This window comes from Aethalodelphis obliquidens, unplaced genomic scaffold (assembly GCF_003676395.1).
Source record: "Aethalodelphis obliquidens isolate GAN/ISIS:26980383/991018 unplaced genomic scaffold, ASM367639v1 scaffold24, whole genome shotgun sequence".
In the NCBI taxonomy this organism is placed as follows: domain Eukaryota; kingdom Metazoa; phylum Chordata; class Mammalia; order Artiodactyla; family Delphinidae; genus Aethalodelphis; species Aethalodelphis obliquidens.
Window position 1 is genome coordinate 17,512,416 of NW_020837968.1, and position 18,912 is coordinate 17,531,327.

The following is an 18,912-nucleotide window of genomic DNA, read 5'->3' on the forward strand; positions in this document are numbered from 1 at the left end:
TTTGCACTTCCTTTTACTGTGCAGACCACCACTCTTAGTAGTAAAAATCATAAAGCCTACTTCTGTAATAATTCACCCTGATGGGCAATTGGTTTTCTTTTCTTTTCATAAATACAAATGTACTATATAGGTTTGTATACATTGAATGCTTTCTCCAAGGATATCTTTAAATAACTATATATTTATTTGTTATGAAATAAATTTTAATTTCAAACTGGAAATATATTTTCTCCCCTTGTCAGCATATCCACTGCCTAAACGCATAATTTCAGACGCAGTAATGTTTTTGAACATGCGGCTTATGATTCCTTTAAAAATGCAAATGTTCCTGAGAGTTTTCTAAATTAATCCATGATTACACACAACAGCTTTTAAAAAAACAGATATCTCAACTGGCAAAGCAGTGCTCTGTTAGACACCACTAAAAAACTCCAGGTAAATCTATGGATGTCAAATTCAGCAAATCAATTGTTTTAGGTAAAAATAGTACTAGTTAGACACTCAGGCTAATGCCTATTAGGAGAGTTAACACAGCAACAATTACTTAATTATTCATTCTGTTTATTGGATTGAAAGGGAATACAAACGATTGGTTAAGTGCTATGCACTGACATGGAAAAGGTGTATTAAAAAAAAAATCCCAGGAAAGCAAATCAAAGTTAATGTAGATTCAATTGAACAAAAATTTAAAGACATTTAATATACTACACATTTATAAAATAAAAGTTAACAAAGGGTGTTTTGTAAATAATTAGTAGAACAAGTGAAAATAAATATATCAGAGACCTGAAGTTTCTTATGCTTTAATGAAATAATAAAGCAAAGAAATTTAAACTACTAAATATAATCTGAGAGGCAGTTAAAAAAAAAAACCCCAATATTTAAGAACACAATCCTTTGAAACATTTAATCAGTCCATAGCAAATAGTTATTATATATCAAAAGCTCTAAGTTTTAACTAGTTCCACCACAATGCCATGTAAATCTTGACAATTTAGAAATCTTGAGATCAACACTTAAGTTCTTTTCTTGATCTCTACAGCTTGGTTTGTAAGTACATACATGCTTTTGTGGATCTATTCCCCTCGCCACACACACACATTTTCAAGGAGCCAATAACATTTTTTTCCATCTGTGCCTAAAAATGTTCCGATTCCGTTTTTAGCACATTGACCCTGATGATGAAAATGTTTTAAGTTAAAGATGGGGACACAATTTCAGTCTTATAAAAATATACCAGTATTAACCAAACCTTCAATTCAGAGAGGGCACTTCACATGTGCACGAGACTTTTAGTGAAACTGACAAGAACCCAGGACAGCTGTTTCCAGGACTTTTTATGAATTAAGTAATCTCTTTCACACAGACACACAACACACACACGCACACATTTTTATTCTCTTAGTTTCATTAAATCCAGGCTATCTGGATTAAGTAGATAAGGGATGGGTTTTTATAGTTTTTGTTTTTGCAACTATAGGGCAGCTACTATAACAATAGCTTAACAACACTGAAAATTTTCGATTAAGTTCACCCTGTTTTTAGAAAGTGTCTTAAGTATAAATGCAGATTCACCTCTTCTTTTAAAGTTAGCGGTTTAAATTAAATCCGATATGGTTTTTGAAATGGAAGTAGTATTTTGGAGAACAACCCCGAAAGAGAAGTTGCTAAAATCTAAATGAGAAATTAAAACGAAATAAAGATATTTATACACTTCAGAGATGGGACAAAAAGGATATTAAGAAAAATGTCTTCTTTCCTCCCCATTCAAAAGTAGCCATTCTTCTGCTGTGAAAGAAACTGACATGGATATTTCCCTTTCAAGAGATGTACGTTATATTTACCACTGTGAGCAGAGGTGATAGGGTCAGTTCTTGTGTGCAGGAACCAACATCCTAAAAAAGAAAATTTCAAGATGGGGAGGGGTGGGGGAAAAAAGGGTTTTCTATTAATGTCATGAAATGCCACTCCAGAGGGAGAACACTCCTAATAATAAAAATTACCATACTACTACTAGTGTGATTTCAAATTAAGAAAATACTGATAAAAATTGATTTTTTTCCTTTCAATTACCAAGTTATTTTAATTACTTAAATTTATTTTTAAAGTTAGGTAATCCCTTTCTGTTCTCCCACCCACTGAAATGGGCCAATGTGTAGGGGCATTTGCAAAAAAAATTTCCTCTGTTTAAACTACTTACCTGGTTAAATATAACATTTACCTGGCCAATAAGAGCAAAAGAAATGTAGCTAGCTAGAATGAACACTAATAACATACAAAAACCCAAACTGAAACTTTGTCATCCCTCCCAGCTAATTCCCCAACTCTAATTCACCACCCACACACCAGTCTTAAGAATCCCCAAATCCAACACTGTACTACTACTAACCAGTTATTTGGAGGAAAAAGACATTTAATTTCATACGTGCTCTAGCCCTTAATCAATGAATAGTAACAACAAAAAAACATTTTTAAGCACATGGAAATGAGCCTACTAACCTGATTTTTGGAGCCAAAATTCTCCACTCTATTTTGATCTATGTGCAAAAAGTATTGGTACTTTTCAGTTTATACATTTGTTAGTATCTTGCAGCTGGCTTGGTAGTATTCTCACTCTGTATATTCTCACCTCAAGCCTATATAGAGACTACAGCACTGTCAGAAGTTTTCAGTTAAGAGCTATGAGTTAGACCATCCTGCTATCAGGTTCTTTGTACCATAAAATCCTAGGTATCTTCATTTATTTTACCTTTCTAGCACAGTCGCTGCATGGCACATGCATGAAGTAGACGTTTACAGCAAATTGGCACAGTAAAGTACCAGTATATATAGGAAGCTGCCAGTTAAGACAGACTCGGAACACAAACTCACCTAGCTGCTATAGAAACCTTTGCATAGTTGTTACTCCGTTTTAATGGAGTTATGTTCTTGTAAAATGTGCCTCTCTTTTACTCCACTTTTTTAAAGTGTTTTTAACTGTACTTCAGAAGCACTCTGAAAACTCAGATCTAGGGGTGGCTGGGAGAAGTATAGTAGACTTGAGCGCCAAATTGCCCCTGAATGGGCACAAATCTCCGTGAATGTTACACATGTACCATAGCACACTGTAACCAAATTTGTAAACAGCTGTGGAGTTTCTATGCCCACATTTTGTTAGTGATGTTACCATAGAGATTGGGGTGTATTAATGGCTTCAGGGTATACATGAATCACTTAAAATATGAATGGATTTAACTGTACTGAGGTAAAGAGAAGTTGCCACTTAATTATATACAGTTACCAATGAAGATTTTATTCAAGCTTAAAGTAAAAAGTAATTTTAGTTACGAAAAATGAAGTACCAGATAAACTGTAACATAGTTATTTTAACTTAGAAGTATCAAAACAGGAATTCTTGATTCTCTAAGTGGTGGTCTCTGCAAAATGGAGCTTAAAGAAATCTTTTACGTTACCAATTTGATAAAATAATCTGCTGACCACGATCTATCATTTTCTGGGAGAATCCGAGCTATTTTAAGGCCAATTGTGTTTTTCTTTCTTCTCCTCTTCCCTGACTTTACCCATTTCTCCCTGCTACCTTCCCCTACCCACCCATCCCCCGATGGAAGAACTCCTAACATCCAAGCCTTTCTCTTCTTTGTGGATCCTGAAGGAGTCTACTCATGGTAATAATATATTGTAGACTTGGCTGGGCCGAAAGGGAACAGTGTAAGACTTTTTCTTCACCAGAATCTTATTTTGGGGGTATTCCCACTCCTCTTCCCAACGTAACAGCTATGGTCACCATATTTATATCCTCTACTAAAGAGGGGAGGGAATTTCCAAGGAGACTAAGTATGTTGTACTCAGCTGTTACGGGGTTTAAAAGCACAATGTGAACATCAGGCTTTTGGCTTATTTTAAACGTGAAATTCTCAAAATTAAAAGTGCTTTTCCATGAAGGAAACCCTTCCTTAAACTAAAAGGGGAGGGGAGAGGGAGACTATCCACAGCACCAGTTTAGAATGAGGTTCAGTATGGCAATATCTGAAAATCTGAGAAGAAATATTCTTTAAATTTACGTATCCCTATATGTCAAAATATTAAGGGCAATTAGAGAAATGACTCCTAGGTTTTAAACCCAGTTTAAGTATGTCTGTAACCTGCTGAATTCTTCTAACAAGCTCAGTTATACTATGAATTTCCAAAGTGGTTATATCTGCTGACTTCTACTCTCTTGCTAGATCACACCAAAATGATTCCCCAAGTTGAGAACAACTTGGAACAAGCTTTGTTGAAAACCTGGACTGACTACTGATCTCTCATGTTGGTATAAATTTAAAATTCTCGTTATGAATCTTGAATTTCTTGACGATCAGGTACTGATGTTCCTTCAGGAATAAAACAAAAGGGGGAAAATCTTCAAAGCGCTACTCTGAACTTCCTGTGTGATGTCCTTCCAAGCACTGTTTCTGACCATGTCTCATGTGGTATTCCAGAAGAGCATCAGTTTATACTGCATATCTAAGTCATAGAGGAAACTCTTTTTAAGCTGGTTTAGATTCCAAATGTATACAAATGAAGTCACTTTAATCCTATAAATACTTCTTAATTTATTTTTAAAAAATTGTGCTGTTAACCCTTTTACGGGGCAACAAGCCATGTGAAAAGTACAAAACTTTTTGTCAAATGTAATATTGAGAGTGCTTTTGACATAGTTCACTGGTTTATCATCTGGATCAGTATATACTGCGCAACGGGCAAGGCTAGAATCCATGAACCAAGCTGCAAAGATCTCAAGCTAAATAAGGCGGAAAGATTTGGAGAAACAAAAGAAGGAAATTCTTTCCTATCCAATGTATACTCTTCAGACTAATGCACTCTTTCTATCAAGCCTTCTAAACTGTTAAATAAAGTTTTCCAAACAAGCATTTAAACTTCATTACACAGAAGAGCAACAAGAATGGATCCTGCCCGACAAAAGGCAGGAGGGAAAAAATTATATATACTGAGTTCAATGGGTAAGCCTGAATGTAGCACAGTTCTTCACAACCGATGGGGGGATAATTCAACATGGTGTCCAACAACGTTCTAACGACGTGCTTCATCTCAACTGGTTACTATGAAGCAAGGTGTAAATGTTTGGCCCCAGTCGGGCTTCAGAAATGGTTCTTTTTTCATGACGAGCATGTCTGTCCAGCTATCAATCATGTTTGTTTGCACCAAATCCCAAGCCATTAAAATACGACTAATTTTAAGTTAAACAGAAGTCGTCTGCTCCAGATTCGCCATCAACTATCCATGCTACTGCATTCCTCTGAATGAAGACAAGATGAAATGTGTATTGGGGGAAAAGAGGAAGAAGAGGGGAGGGGGAGAAAAAAGTTACCAGTTAGAAAGTTTTAAAATCAGCATCATGCCATTACAAAATATCGTAACATTAGAAAACAATCACATCGAGGCAAATTCTTGATACTTTCATCATTATCGTTAGAACTGTGTCCACGTCACATCTTAGGCTATATATTACAGTCTAAACTCAGGATTATTTTGAAAATTGGAGAACCCAAGAGAATAATCATATTGGAATCTCATACTTTAAAAATGAACCTTGAAATACTTATGCAGAATAGAAAAATCTTCATGGTAGTTTACAATAGAAGAGAATAAAGAAGATCTGGCAGTCCAAGATAAACTGTGCATCATAACTATGTATTTAATTCTCCTTTCAGTGGCTCAGTTTGAAATTCTGCAATATCACCCTACACTTCTGTGTGTGTGTGGGAGGGGTAATGTGTCAACAGCTCTACCGATATAAATTCACACACTCTACAATGCACCCATTTAAAGTGGACAATTCAATAGGTGTTAGTATATTCACAGGATTGTACAACCATCATGACAATCAATTTTAGAATATTTTCATCACCATTAGCAGTCGTAAGCGAACCCTCACCCCCCCATCCTAAGCAACGACTAGTCTACTTTCTCTATGGATTAGCCTCTTCCGGACCATTTCATGTAAATGGAACCACCGTAGGTGCTCTTTTGTGTCTGGCTCCTTTCACTTAGCATATTGTTTTCAAAGTTCATCCATGCTGTAGCATGCATTAGTACTTGATCCTATTCTATTTAGTACTATTCTATTAGTACTTGATCCTATTCTATCTATAGTCCTCAAAAAAAAAAAATGCAGTTTGGAACTTTACTGTTATAATAAAAGGTCAGCAATTCTCTTTTCTGAAATTGAGTTAAGTGAAATATTTTTACTTCAATGACTTATAGTATCTTAGGATATCATGATTTTTGAATGTCATTTCCTTAGCTTCTCATCTATATTTTTCCAAAACGTCTATTCCAAACAGGTATTAATTAGAAAAACAAGTTTTCAAGTGTGGGAAAAAGAACCCAGAAGATGCCTGCATAAAAGGCATTACCCAAATTTCTAGTTATACAAAAGCTGTTTTCCTATTTTAGGTATAAATGAAATTTTATGGCTATACCTATGTTGCAAAGCACAACTGAAAATTGCTGAATTAGAACCAGTGCTTACAACTGGGCCAAGTTTGGCTCACCCACAATAATGAGTATCCACAATAGCTAAGTTACCAAATAGCAGTGTAACTTTTGTTTCACAGTAGAAGCATAAACACACCCTTAAAGGTATGTCTAAAATAAATCCACTTACAAGGTAAATCTGTTACTATATACCTAATGTTTTCCTACTTCTTCAAATCAAATGTTTATTTGAAGAAATAACTTCCAAAATGACTAATAAAATTAGAAAAGCACATATAATCTCAGTTATAGATCTCAAACATCTAAGAGAGTGGGGCTTGAAACCTAAAAAAGGACAACAACGAACAACAGGAGATCAACAAGAATTTTAGTTTTAGCTGATTTCAGAGGAATGTTAGAATGTCATGTAGTGATGTACAGATACAAAAAGGTCCTTGAAGGTTCTGAATAACTGAACAGTAATTCTCAAGCTTTTTGACCTGTGTGCTCTTCGTGCTTTTTACTCTCATCTTTGGCTGTACATCCTCACCGACCAGTGAGATCTGGTCAAGTCTTTTACAGTTTGAACCACAAAGACAAAAGCACAGAAAATACGCTTTTAAACCACACATGCTACCCTGACAACCCTCCTCCTCTAAGAATAACTTAACTGAACAAAAAAATCTGTTTCTGTTTCTAGGTAAATTACTTCTTTCTAAGCAAACTAAATATTTTTGCTCTCGTTATCTCCTCTCTCTAGTACCAATATCTTGCTCAATTAAGCTATGTCCTTAACTGTTAAGCTTTTTGGCTTTGGGCTCTCTTCAAGTATCTGGAAGTAGTGGAAAAAACCTTTCAGACCTAGATTTGAAGACCTGGCAGCTCTCAACAAGTTAACTAGTCTTGCCATGCTTCAGTTTTTACATCCACAGAAATGAGGATAAAAACACTTCTACTTCTCTTACAGGGCTATGAAGATGTTACGCAAGACAGTGTATATAAAGGGCCTAACAGGCTGCCTGGCACATAGGTACATGATAAATTTTAGTTCCCTTCTTTTTCTCTATTGGTATTAACAGATATTTATTTTTAAGGGTAAAACCATAATCAAGATCATTCTAAAGTTGTTCAAATTTCATATAGTTCAAATTTCATATACTAGCTAGTTTTCATGGGTATGAAAGTATAAAATACTTCTTGCTTGATGAAGCAAGATTTTCAATAAAATTTTGAAAGTGGCAATACTAACTGGATGTAAATGAGGTGGCACATTGCAGCTTATTCTCCCCAGTGTCACCGATAAAACAAACAAACAAAATACTGCTGTGTCTTAGATTAATCAAACTTCTGCGGAGTGAGATATAGTGTACAATCTCTAAATGAGGGAAAAAAATTGATTGTATCCTACACTTTTAATAAAGTACCGCTTAAAAATGCTACAACTTTATGATAAGCAGGGCAACGTTTCATCTGGAGAAAACACAGGGATACTGTATGATAGTTACCTTCAATATTCTGGTGGTCTATAAAAGGCGCTGGTCCCCATATTCTAACGGTGCCGTCATCTGAGGCGCTGGCCATCATAGATGGGATCTGTGGGTTCCAGCTCACACAGTTTACGGTGCGTGTGTGCCCTGTCAGCTCTGCGATTGGCAGTTCACTACGTTTGTGCCAGATGTAAACCTTGTGATCTGAATAAACAGTAATTCAGAGAAAAGTCAAGGAGTTGTTACATATTAACAAAACCAACTGATTTTAAATTTACTGCTCATTACACACAGAACGTATAACTTATTAGAACTTGAAAGGACAACAAAAACAATGTGAATAATTTAACAAACTACCTTTTGAAAAAAGCCATTTTAATAAAATACACATTTTTTTCCCTGTTACTGATGACTGACTAGCTTGCAAGTCACCACAAAATCTATCTGTAATATCCTGTAATACATAATATATAATCACAGTCAAGATCTTTGAATATAAACAAATCTAGGATAGAGACAGATTCTATGGAAATGAGAGGTGATAGAAAAGCAATGTATCCAAATTCAAATATAGCAATTACGATAGCTAAATACTGAGTGCTTATAATGTACTAAGTATATTATTATTATTATTTTTTAATTATTATTTTTTTTTGTGGTACGCGGGCCTCTTACTGTTGTGGCCTCTCCCGTTGCGGAGCGCAGGCTCTGGACGCACAGGCTCAGCAGCCATGGCTCACGGGCCCAGCTGCTCCACGGCATGTGGAATCTTCCTGGACCGGGGCACGAACCCGTGTCCCCTGCATCGGCAGGCGGACTCTCAACCACTGCGCCACCAGGGAAGCCCTTAAGTGTATTATTTAATCTTCACCATCATCATGCGGTGGGCACTATGCTTATCCCTTTTATGGATGGCGACTGAAGAAGCAATCTGCTCATGGTTAACAGCCAGTAAATGGTGAAACTGGGGTTGAAATCCAGGAGGCCCTGCTCAAGAGTTTACTTGTGAGGCTAGACAGCATAATAATATGACTTCGTAGTAGTCTATTTGTAATCTCATGAAGTGACCATAAAAAACAAAAACCCTGACAACTTTGTGATAAAATAATCTTCAAAAACAAACAAAGCAAAACAAAACAACGGACTAGTACAGAGTAGAAGTTCACAGTACGGGCTGTAGAGTCAGACTACCCAGTCCACACGCTCCCTGTATCACGGACCAGCCGTGTAACTTTGGGCACATTACCCACTCTTTGCAACTCCTCTGTAAACGGGGATCTGTACTAACCTCATCATGTTATGAGGATAAAGTAAGTCTGTACATGAAAAAGTGTTTTGAACAGAGTCTAGCACGTAGTAAACACCATGTACTACCACAAAGAGTTAACGAAATAGAAGTGATGGCTTTTCAGCAGAAGGCAGAATCCCAGGGTAAATCAGAAAAGTGTCCTATCTGAAGATCTGTCAATCAACTATGAGATCAATGTGGGAACTTTCAGTGGATGTGCTGCCAACTGAGGAAACTTCAGAGTGGTGAAAAGGTAATAAACTTGTGGTTAAAAAAAAAAACCATGCCCTGGTTTCAACTTACAAAGATAAAAAGTTGGAACTGTTTCTGAACATTTTTTTGAGTATGTGAAGCAAAAGCTAAAAGGCACTCACTGAAGTACTGAATTTATCTTTCCTAGAGGGTACTTATTCTTCAATCATTTCTGAAAATAATTTTCTTTCAATAAAATAAAATTAGCAAAAGGAAAAAAAAAAAGCCCAGACTAGCTATGTTTCCCCTTGGACAGAGCAAGTCCACAAAGAAAGATTACAGGCTTGAAAAGTGTGAATGCAACTGAAATCTGCCTACATTTGGATTTGCGAACACATACCCGAGGAGGATATTTGCTGAACAGTCAGCAAAAATTAAGATTTGATGTAGTCAAGGTCAGAATGACAGGCTTTATGATCAAGCTCTGCTTACTGTACCAGTTTAGGGAATCCAGTGCCTATGCAGAGGTAAAACATAAGTTTTTCTATATATTTCCAGCACAATGAAAAGGCTGGAGTAATGGCATAACTTTTAGGGGGAAAGGTTTCCTAATTGCTCTATTTTATACTGACATTCATATATTTGGGGATTTGGAAGGTTCTTGGAATATATTTCTGACAATAAATGACAAATGGATTACTGTGGTCATCTTGGGAGATAATATAGTTGCTATATCCACTTGGTGTTGAAAACACTTTTAGAACCATTCTAAACCACCTGAATCATGAGAATGCTAATCTCTTTCCATCATAGTTATGTTTCATTTTATCCCTAAGCAGAATATAATGTGTGGCTTAATTACATTATTCATCAGGCTTAATTCTAAAGTTAGTTTCGTCTTAAAAAAAAAAAAAAGATTGGGGCTTCCCTGGTGGCGCAGTGGTTGAGAGTCCGCCTGCCCATGCAGGGGACATGGGTTCGTGCCCCGGTCTGGGAAGATCCCACATGCCGCGGAGCGGCTGGGCCTGTGAGCCATGGCCGCTGAACCTGCGCGTCCGGAGCCTGTGCTCCGCAACGGGAGAGGCCCGCGTACCGCAAAAAAAAAAAAAAGATTGGCATCACTAGGGATAATGGTAGCAACACATATTTTTAAAGCACTTCTAGGCTACATATTATTTTTAGAAAGAGCTATAGGGGATTGTGAGGCATAATTAAGAGGCAAAAAAAACCCCCAGGAGCAGGATTAAATAGAGCAAGGGGAAAGAGATCTTTGAGTAGGAAGAGCTAAAAAGCAGGTAAAAGGCTTATTAATATGTTTAGATCATATCAAATTAGAAGCCAATAGAGAACCTAGAAAAAAATAACATGATTAAACTAACAGATAAAAAAAGATTTTTTGATGGGAAAGAAGTGAACTCCCAATTGTTACCTAGTAAACCACTCTTCTCTTTTCTCAATCTTATCTGACTGATTTTTTTTGGGGGAAAAAAAAGAATAGATAAATTCACATGCTTCATGTTAAAATCTAAATCCCTAAATGTCTCTTTGTCTTAATCCTTAAATATCTTATACACAAAGGAAAAACTCGTGTCATTTTGTGATCCTCTTAGCTACTGAGATCAGTTTTTTGTCAAGAAATGGGTAACAGAAACATCTTACACAGTAATTGAACATTACCAGGTGTTTACCAACATAATCCAGTTCCTTGGTCTACCTTGGAAAACGAGATTCAGTTTTTAAAAAAATGACTTAAATAATTTGCTGCTACAGTACTAGAACAGTATAGTGGGTACTCAAGAAAATGTGTTGAATGAAAATTTTCAATAATTTGCCATTATTTATGTTTCATCACCTTAAAACGTACACCAAATTTTAATACTGCCTCACTTACTTGTGCTTGCATATTTTAAACAATTTCTATTTTAAATCAGACTGACTAGTTTAGGCACATGCCTGCCTGAAATACCAATGTTATTAGACCAGAGAAGTTTATTCAAAAAGGTAGTAGACACAATTCTGTAATTTCAGCTTCTCTGAGACCATAAGAATCCTAAATTATTTTCTTTGGTCACTAAAGAAACACTGAAGATCTAACTATAGTCAATTTTGTCCAAGATCAGGTAAAACAATTAACCTTGATTTTTAAGATACTACCTACTAACATCTGAAAACCATCAGTCTCATGAAAAAATAGTGGGGCTTCCCTGGTGGCGCAGTGGTTAAGAATCCGCCTGCCGGGCTTCCCTGGTGGCTCAGTGGTTGAGAGTCCGCCTGCCAATGTAGGGAACGCGGGTTCGTGCCCTGGTCAGGGAGGATCCCACATGCCGCGGAGCAGCAGGGCCCGTGAGCCATGGCCGCTGAGCCTGCGCGTCCGGAGCCTGTGCTCCACAACGGGAGAGGCCACAACAGTGAGAGGCCCGCGTACCGCAAAAAAAAAAAAAAAAAGAATCCACCTGCCAATGCAGGGGACACGGGTTCGAGCCCTGGTCCGGTAAGATCCCACATGCCACGGAGCAACTAAGCCCATGCGCCACAACTACTGAGCCCACACGCCTAGAGCCCATGCTCCTCAACAAGAGAAGCCAACACAACGAGAAGCCCACACCCCGCAATGAAGAGGAGTCCCCACTAGCTGCAACTACAGAAAGCCCGTGCGCAGCAACAAAGACCCAACGCCAAAAAATAAATAAATAAAATAAATCTATTAAAAAAAAGTCAACATACGAGAGAATAAAGATTTAACTAAATCTTGATTTCCCACATGCACTAAACACACCTCCACATAAGCCAAAATAGGCACTATTAATTTGTGACAATAGGAGGACTCAAATCATTCCAAGAAAAGGAAATTAACAGTGCACTGGATAAACAGCTCATACAATTTTTGATTTAACATCTTGAATTTGTTTGGAGACATGACTATGTTCACAAGTTGAGAGAATTATAGAACTTTCAGTCCATCAATATATGTGAACCAACAGAGACACAATTTACCTTCACTGCCACTAGCGATGAAGTCTTCATTATGGCCTCCAAAACATGAATGAATTGTATAAAACCCTTGTGTAACACCTTGATACTTTCTTACTAAAACTCTGTCTTGCAAGTCCCATAAATGAACTCCCTGTAAGCAAAAGAGAATTCAGGTATTTATTCTAACTCAACTCAAAACAATTTTAAAAAGTTACCTGTGACTATCCCTTTGCCTGATGAACATTTTCATTTTCTATTTATGCGAAATGCCAACTGAAAAATTTCGAGTTGACTCTACAAACTTAAGGATCAAACACATTTGAAATTTAAGAATTCACAGAAATACTTGTTTATATATACTAAAAATCACAATAAACTTTAACTAAGCTAAATTTTTCTGAGAATTATGCTAATAAACTCACCTGAGTTGCTACATTTAACAAAGCTAATCGGCCGTTCTTTGAAATAGTAAAAGACATAATGGGATGATCTTCTTGTACTCTGTAACCAAAAAATAATTTGTCAAAAGAAACATACTAAGAATCAACACATTCATAGAACTACCATATGACCCAGCAATCCCACTACTGGGCATATACCCTGAGGAAACCAAAATTCAAAAAGAGTCATGTACCAAAATGTTCATTGCAGCTCTATTTACAATAGCCCGGAGATGGAAACAACCTAAGTGCCCATCATCGGATGAATGGATAAAGAAGATGTGGCACATATATACAATGGAATATTACTCAGCCATAAAAAGAAACGAAATTGAGCTATTTGTAATGAGGTGGATAGACCTAGAGTCTGTCATACAGAGTGAAGTAAGTCAGAAAGAAAAAGACAAATACCGTATGCTAACACATATATATGGAATTTAAGAAAAAAATGTCATGAAGAACCTAGGGGTAAAGCAGGAATAAAGACGCAGACCTCTTAGAGAACGGACTTGAGGTTATGGGGAGGGGGAAGGGTGAGCTGTGACAGGGCGAGAGAGAGTCATGGGCATATACACACTAACAAACGCAGTAAGGTAGATAGCTAGTGGGAAGTAGCCGCATGGCACAGGGATATTGGCTCGGTGCTTTGTGACAGCCTGGAGGGGTGGGATGGGGAGGGTGGGAGGGAGGGAGACGCAACAGGGAAGACATATGGGAACATATGTTTATGTATGACTGATTCACTTTGTTATAAAGCAGAAACTAACACACCATTGTAAAGCAATTATACCCCAATAAAGATGTTAAAAAAAAAAAAAAAAAAAAAAAAAAAAAAAAAAAAAAAAAAAAAAAAGAATCAACACATTCAAATTATCAAAATACAAAATGTTCTAGCTTAAGTATCACAAATTTTGTCTGTATTCGCTATTATATACTATATTTCAATCAATAAAAAGATTCTGAGTTAATAATTACTAAGCACCACCTGACTATCCACCCAAATTACCAATCAAACCAAAACCAAAACCATAATAAAAACTTTTTCTGAAGAAGTAAGTTCCACTACACTTTTATTTTAACATAAATCAGATAACTGTTGTTTAATGGATACAAAATATAGTTACATGTTCCTATCTGTAAGGTCCTCGAAGTTATATCCCCGAATTCGCTGGTGTGTATCTGATGCCAAAACAGTCTTCCCGTCACTCAAGCACCAAAGGCATTGCACTCTCACCCCTTCCCAGGAGTCAAGAAGATTACCGTCTAAATCCTGAGGAGAAAATTACTATTAACTCCATTATTTAACAGCACTCAGAAAGCAAACAAAAACAAAAGAATCTCTTAGCATATCTTTTTGTAATGTTTGTCTTTTCCTGAGACTGATCTCAACCTAATTGTTCCATAAGTGTTTTTAATCATCAGAATTTGAATATAGGTCAAATTTCATTACAATACCTAAGGGGGAGGGGGAGAATCTTAGTAAATCTATCTTCCCTTCAATAACCTACCATGCACAGATAAGTACAATAAATACAAAGAAAGAAAGAATCCTTAAGTTTTAAGGTCTCACAACTTTTGGAAAAGAATTCAAACATTCCTTTAAAATTCACTATACTGGGACTTGTCCTGTAATATTCACAAGTTATGATATGGAAAACAATTACTAAAACATTAATTATAACTTTATAGAACTTAGGAATCTGTTATGACATTTTTTAAAAAGCCACCAAGTCTGTAACGTGCTGAGCAAAGCTCTTAGGATCATTATCTTATTGAACATTCAGAGCTCTGAGAGGCATTCCCATTCCCATTTTACAGATTAGGGAACTACCAAAGTCCTGTATCATGAAGGTTTAAACAATGTATGGGATGGCAAAGTCAGCAGAAACATATATGCGTCTTGAACACAGGGAATTAAGAACTAATGGCTTAAATGCTAAAATGTACAGCATGGTGACTATAGTTAATAATACTGTATTGCATATGTGAAAGTTGCTAAAAGTAAATCTTAAAAATCCTCATCATAACAAAAAAAAATTCTTGTAACTATGTATGGTGATGGATGTTAACTAGACTTATTGTGGTAATCATTTTATAATACATACAAATACTGAATCATTATGTTGTACACTTGAAACTAATATAATGTTATATGTCAATTAGATCAATCAATCAATGCAGTAAAGTATTAGCCCATGGAGAGAAAGTCCAGAAATAAAATGCTAAATTAGTATATAACAATGGTATTGACCACTTGAAATAACTTTTTAAAAGAATTAGGGGCTTCCCTAGTGGCGCAGTGGTTGAGAATCTGCCTGCCTATGCAGGGGGCACGGGTTCGAGCCCTGGTCTGGGAAGATCCTACATGCTGTGGAGCAACTAGGCCCGTGAGCCACAACTACTGAGCCTGTGCATCTGGAGCCTGTTCTCCGCGACAAGAGAGGCCGTGACAGCGAGAGGCCCGCGCACCGCGATGAAGTGGCCCCCACTCGCCGCAACTAGAGAAAGCCCTCGCACAGAAACGAAGACACAACACAGCCAAAAATAAAATAAATAAATAAATTAAAAAAAAAAAAGAATTGGAAAATCATGGGTATATCAATAAAGAGTGTTGGGACAACTGGAAAAAAAACAAACAAAAAAAGAAAGAAATGGCTTACAACCATGCTGAGAGAATATGACACTAGGTTCCACGAGTCTAGCAGCCAGCTTAGTGAAATTGATAATTTGTAGTGGCTACATAAAAGTCTTTATGATAAATGACCTACATTGAATGATTTGATGGGATTTATTATCTTATTTTAGTTTTAAAAATCTAGACGGGCCTACTAGAACCACGCTAGGTAGTGATATGAGATGTGGAATCTAGATACAGAGTGATGACACGGGATTTGTATCACAATCTACCTTGTCATAAGACTTTTTACCTATTAATTTTTATTATCCCAACACTCCAAGATTAACAGGGCAGGTAATGATTAGAAGATACCTCCAATCAAGACCGCAAAGTTTTCTGGTAACACTCATCATCACTTTTATTCCTCAAATATTTAAAGACAGTCTCCTCATGAAATTCAGCTTTTTTTTTTGGATACAAAAAATTCCAAAGGGCTAAAAAAACCCAAAGAAATTAAATACTAAACCTTTTTGTCCCTATACATTAGGAACTTATTTATAAGAACAAAATGTTTAGTAGGACAATTTTTTTTAATGTTTTACTAAATTCAAAGCCTATATTTTGTATAAGCACTTGAAATAGTTTAAAAAAAAAATCCACAGAAAGTTCTATTGGACAGTGCTTTTCTAGAAAGATGGCAAAGTAGGTCTTCATATAGTATATTTTATAAAAGATATCAAGTCAAATGAATTCTTTATTTTTACAAAACTAAGTTTGCTTTTAAATAAGCAAACATTTGAAAGAGGGCACTAAATACTCACACACTGATAGAACTGCCCACGCTGACCTCCAGTCACAAAGCGTTTCCCATCTGGATTCCAAGCCACACTTGTTAAACTGTCTTCATGAGACTGGCTCATTTTTGTCCTTAGCTCTCCCGTCTACAAAGAAATAAAACTGTGGATGAGATCTTCAAGATACTCTTCTAAAGGAAATGTACAAAGAAAAAAAAAAGATAGTAACTGGGATATCTGGTTAGTTTAATACTTCTAATTAGAGAAATAAACTGTTTAAATTGCCCTCATAGAAAGAGACTATAGCACTCAGAAGAGAAATTAAGGACTTGAAGGAAAACTCAGGAGTCAAACAAAGCCTGGCGTATGTGATCCAAAGAAGAGATGAGATAAACTCCAATAGAACTCTTGTCTTAAATCAATTACATTCATAAATTAAAACATGTGATTTTTCCCAAGTAAGATAATGAAATGCCCAGTACTACATACCTATTCCTTATGAGTTTCCACTTCTCCTTAGTTCATAGTTCTTTATAAATTTTATTCTAAAATTACAGTTCATGCAATTAGCAACTCCTTAAGAACATGATTAATAGGCAGAAAAACTATGCCCTTAAACTAGGCCAAGACTGTAGGCAATCTAAATTATGTTAAACTTCATATTCAAGATGCTCAAAATGTAGTAGGAAAAATGGGGAGAGAAAAACAAAAATTATTTTTCTGATATATAACTTTATTTCAATTAAAAGTAACAGAAAAGAATGAAGAACTTTTGTACTGTTTAGCACAGTCATTTTAAAGCATTCCCAACTAATCAAGACTATTTAGTTGATTACAACCCTCAGATATCCTCCTGTTATTTTTTCTAAGTTATCCAACTTAGAAGGTAGACACATACCATTTAATTTAGTCTTGAGTCCATTTTGTTCATGGATTAGAAACAGGATCTGAGAGATAATAGCTGCCCTTGGTATAATAAAAAGTACATGGGCATAATTTTCCTGTGAGAAATGGGTAATCAAAAGTAAAAAAAAAAAAAAAGTGCATGATCAGGAAATGGGGCCAAGTAATAAAAGGAAAAAGGGCACAAAAACCAGAATGTCTTCCTTACACTGAAAAAGAAAAAAAAATTCGGCAATCTTAAATCCTTCTCCCATATTGTTTATTGCTCTCAAGTCACTGTTTTTTTGGGTTGCTCGATATAAACAGGTAAAAAATAAAAGTTTAGAAACACGAATACACATGAAACAGCTAAATCCTCAGCATTTTCTATTCACAAATGTGTTAATACACTAAGTTCTGAAGGCAGAAATGGTCTTTTTCTCTGTTATGCTCAGGACCATGAGTGTATGAGGCCATTACAGGTATCCCCTGCTTTTCAAAAGTTCACTTTCCGCCAAGTGGCTTTCACAAAGACCTACATTAGTACCTGTTTTTGCTAACCAAAAGACATCTGAAGAGGATTTTTGCTTTTACAAAAAAAGTCCGTGAAAAGGGAAGGTAGTGTTCAGTGTTTTGCAATGAATTGTCACAGAGGCAGCACACACCCTGAAGAGTGAGAGTGGCATCGCTAAGCTCCTTCCCAGGAACTGTGCTCAGCATCTCAGCATCAAGCTGCCATGGCTTTGAACTATGTAAGCATCTGTGCTTTATCTTGATTTCTTTTGTGCATCCATTAGTAAGATGTGTCCTAAGGTAACTGCTTCTTCACTTTACGCCAGGGGTCCCCAACCCCCGGGCTGCGCACAAGTACCGGTCCCTGGCCTGTTAGGAACTGGGTCGCACAGCAGGAGGTGAGCGGCGGGCGAGCGAGGGAAGCTTCATCTGCTGCTCCCCATCGCTAGCGTTAGTGCCTGAACCATCCCCTTCCCCTACCTGCCACACCCCCCCCCACTCTGTCCGTGGAAAAACTGTCTTCCACGAAATCGGTCCCTGGTGCCAAAAAGGTTGGGGACCGCTGCTTTACGCCATTTCAGCTTATGAAACATTCCACAGGAATACTATACTTTTCAAGTAGCATGGGAAACCTGTAATTAGGAATCTACCTAAAAACACAAAGGAGCAATTTGAAAACTGACTTAAAAGAACCACTCTTTTAGAACAAGTCTATGTAACGTAATGCACAGTAAAACAGTTAAGCTAGAACATAGTTGAACTGTCCAGAAATTCAAAATTGACTCAAAGGAAGACTACACAGGCACTATAAATTGAGTCTCTATTATAGGATTATGACTATGTACCTCTCCTCCCTTTGAGGGGGGAAAAACAACTTTAATGGAAAAAAAAATTGTCTTTTAGGTCAGATTCAGTTCAAGCCTGTTTCATTGAGAAGCCATCCAATCTATTCTGTGCTTTGCCACCCCCCGAGCCCAATCAGAAATACAACACTGATTCAACACCGGTTTGATAAAAATGGCATAAAGACATTTTGGGGACAACTGAGGATTTTTTAATTATGAAATGAATATTAGACATGAGAGAATTAAAGTTAATGTTCTTAGATAAGATAATGGCATTTGATTATGTAGGAGAATGTTATTTTTTAGGAGATACGTGCTTAAGTATTAAGGAGTAAAATATCATCTTAATTTACTTCCAGATGTTTTGGGTATGGAGATATATATATATATATATATATATATAT

At 36.5% G+C, this 18,912-nt stretch overlaps 1 protein-coding gene across 3 annotated transcripts in view; it reads right to left on the reverse strand.

Moving 5' to 3' along the window:
- Positions 1–787: 787 nt before the first annotated feature.
- Positions 788–18,912, reverse strand: part of WDR26 (WD repeat domain 26) — a 43,794-nt gene continuing 25,669 nt past the window's right edge. For 2 of the 3 annotated variants that reach the window (XM_027122288.1, XM_027122286.1), the window contains exons 9-14: positions 16,296–16,415; positions 13,982–14,127; positions 12,840–12,918; positions 12,439–12,568; positions 7,983–8,168; positions 788–5,296 (exon numbers count right to left, since the gene is read on the reverse strand). In XM_027122288.1, coding sequence (XP_026978089.1) covers positions 5,271–5,296; positions 7,983–8,168; positions 12,439–12,568; positions 12,840–12,918; positions 13,982–14,127; positions 16,296–16,415 — 687 coding nt within the window. In that variant the 3' untranslated portion in view covers positions 788–5,270. Of the gene's footprint in view, positions 5,297–7,982; positions 8,169–12,438; positions 12,569–12,839; positions 12,919–13,981; positions 14,128–16,295; positions 16,416–18,912 lie in introns of those variants that run through there. The other variant, XM_027122289.1, reaches the window with a different exon arrangement.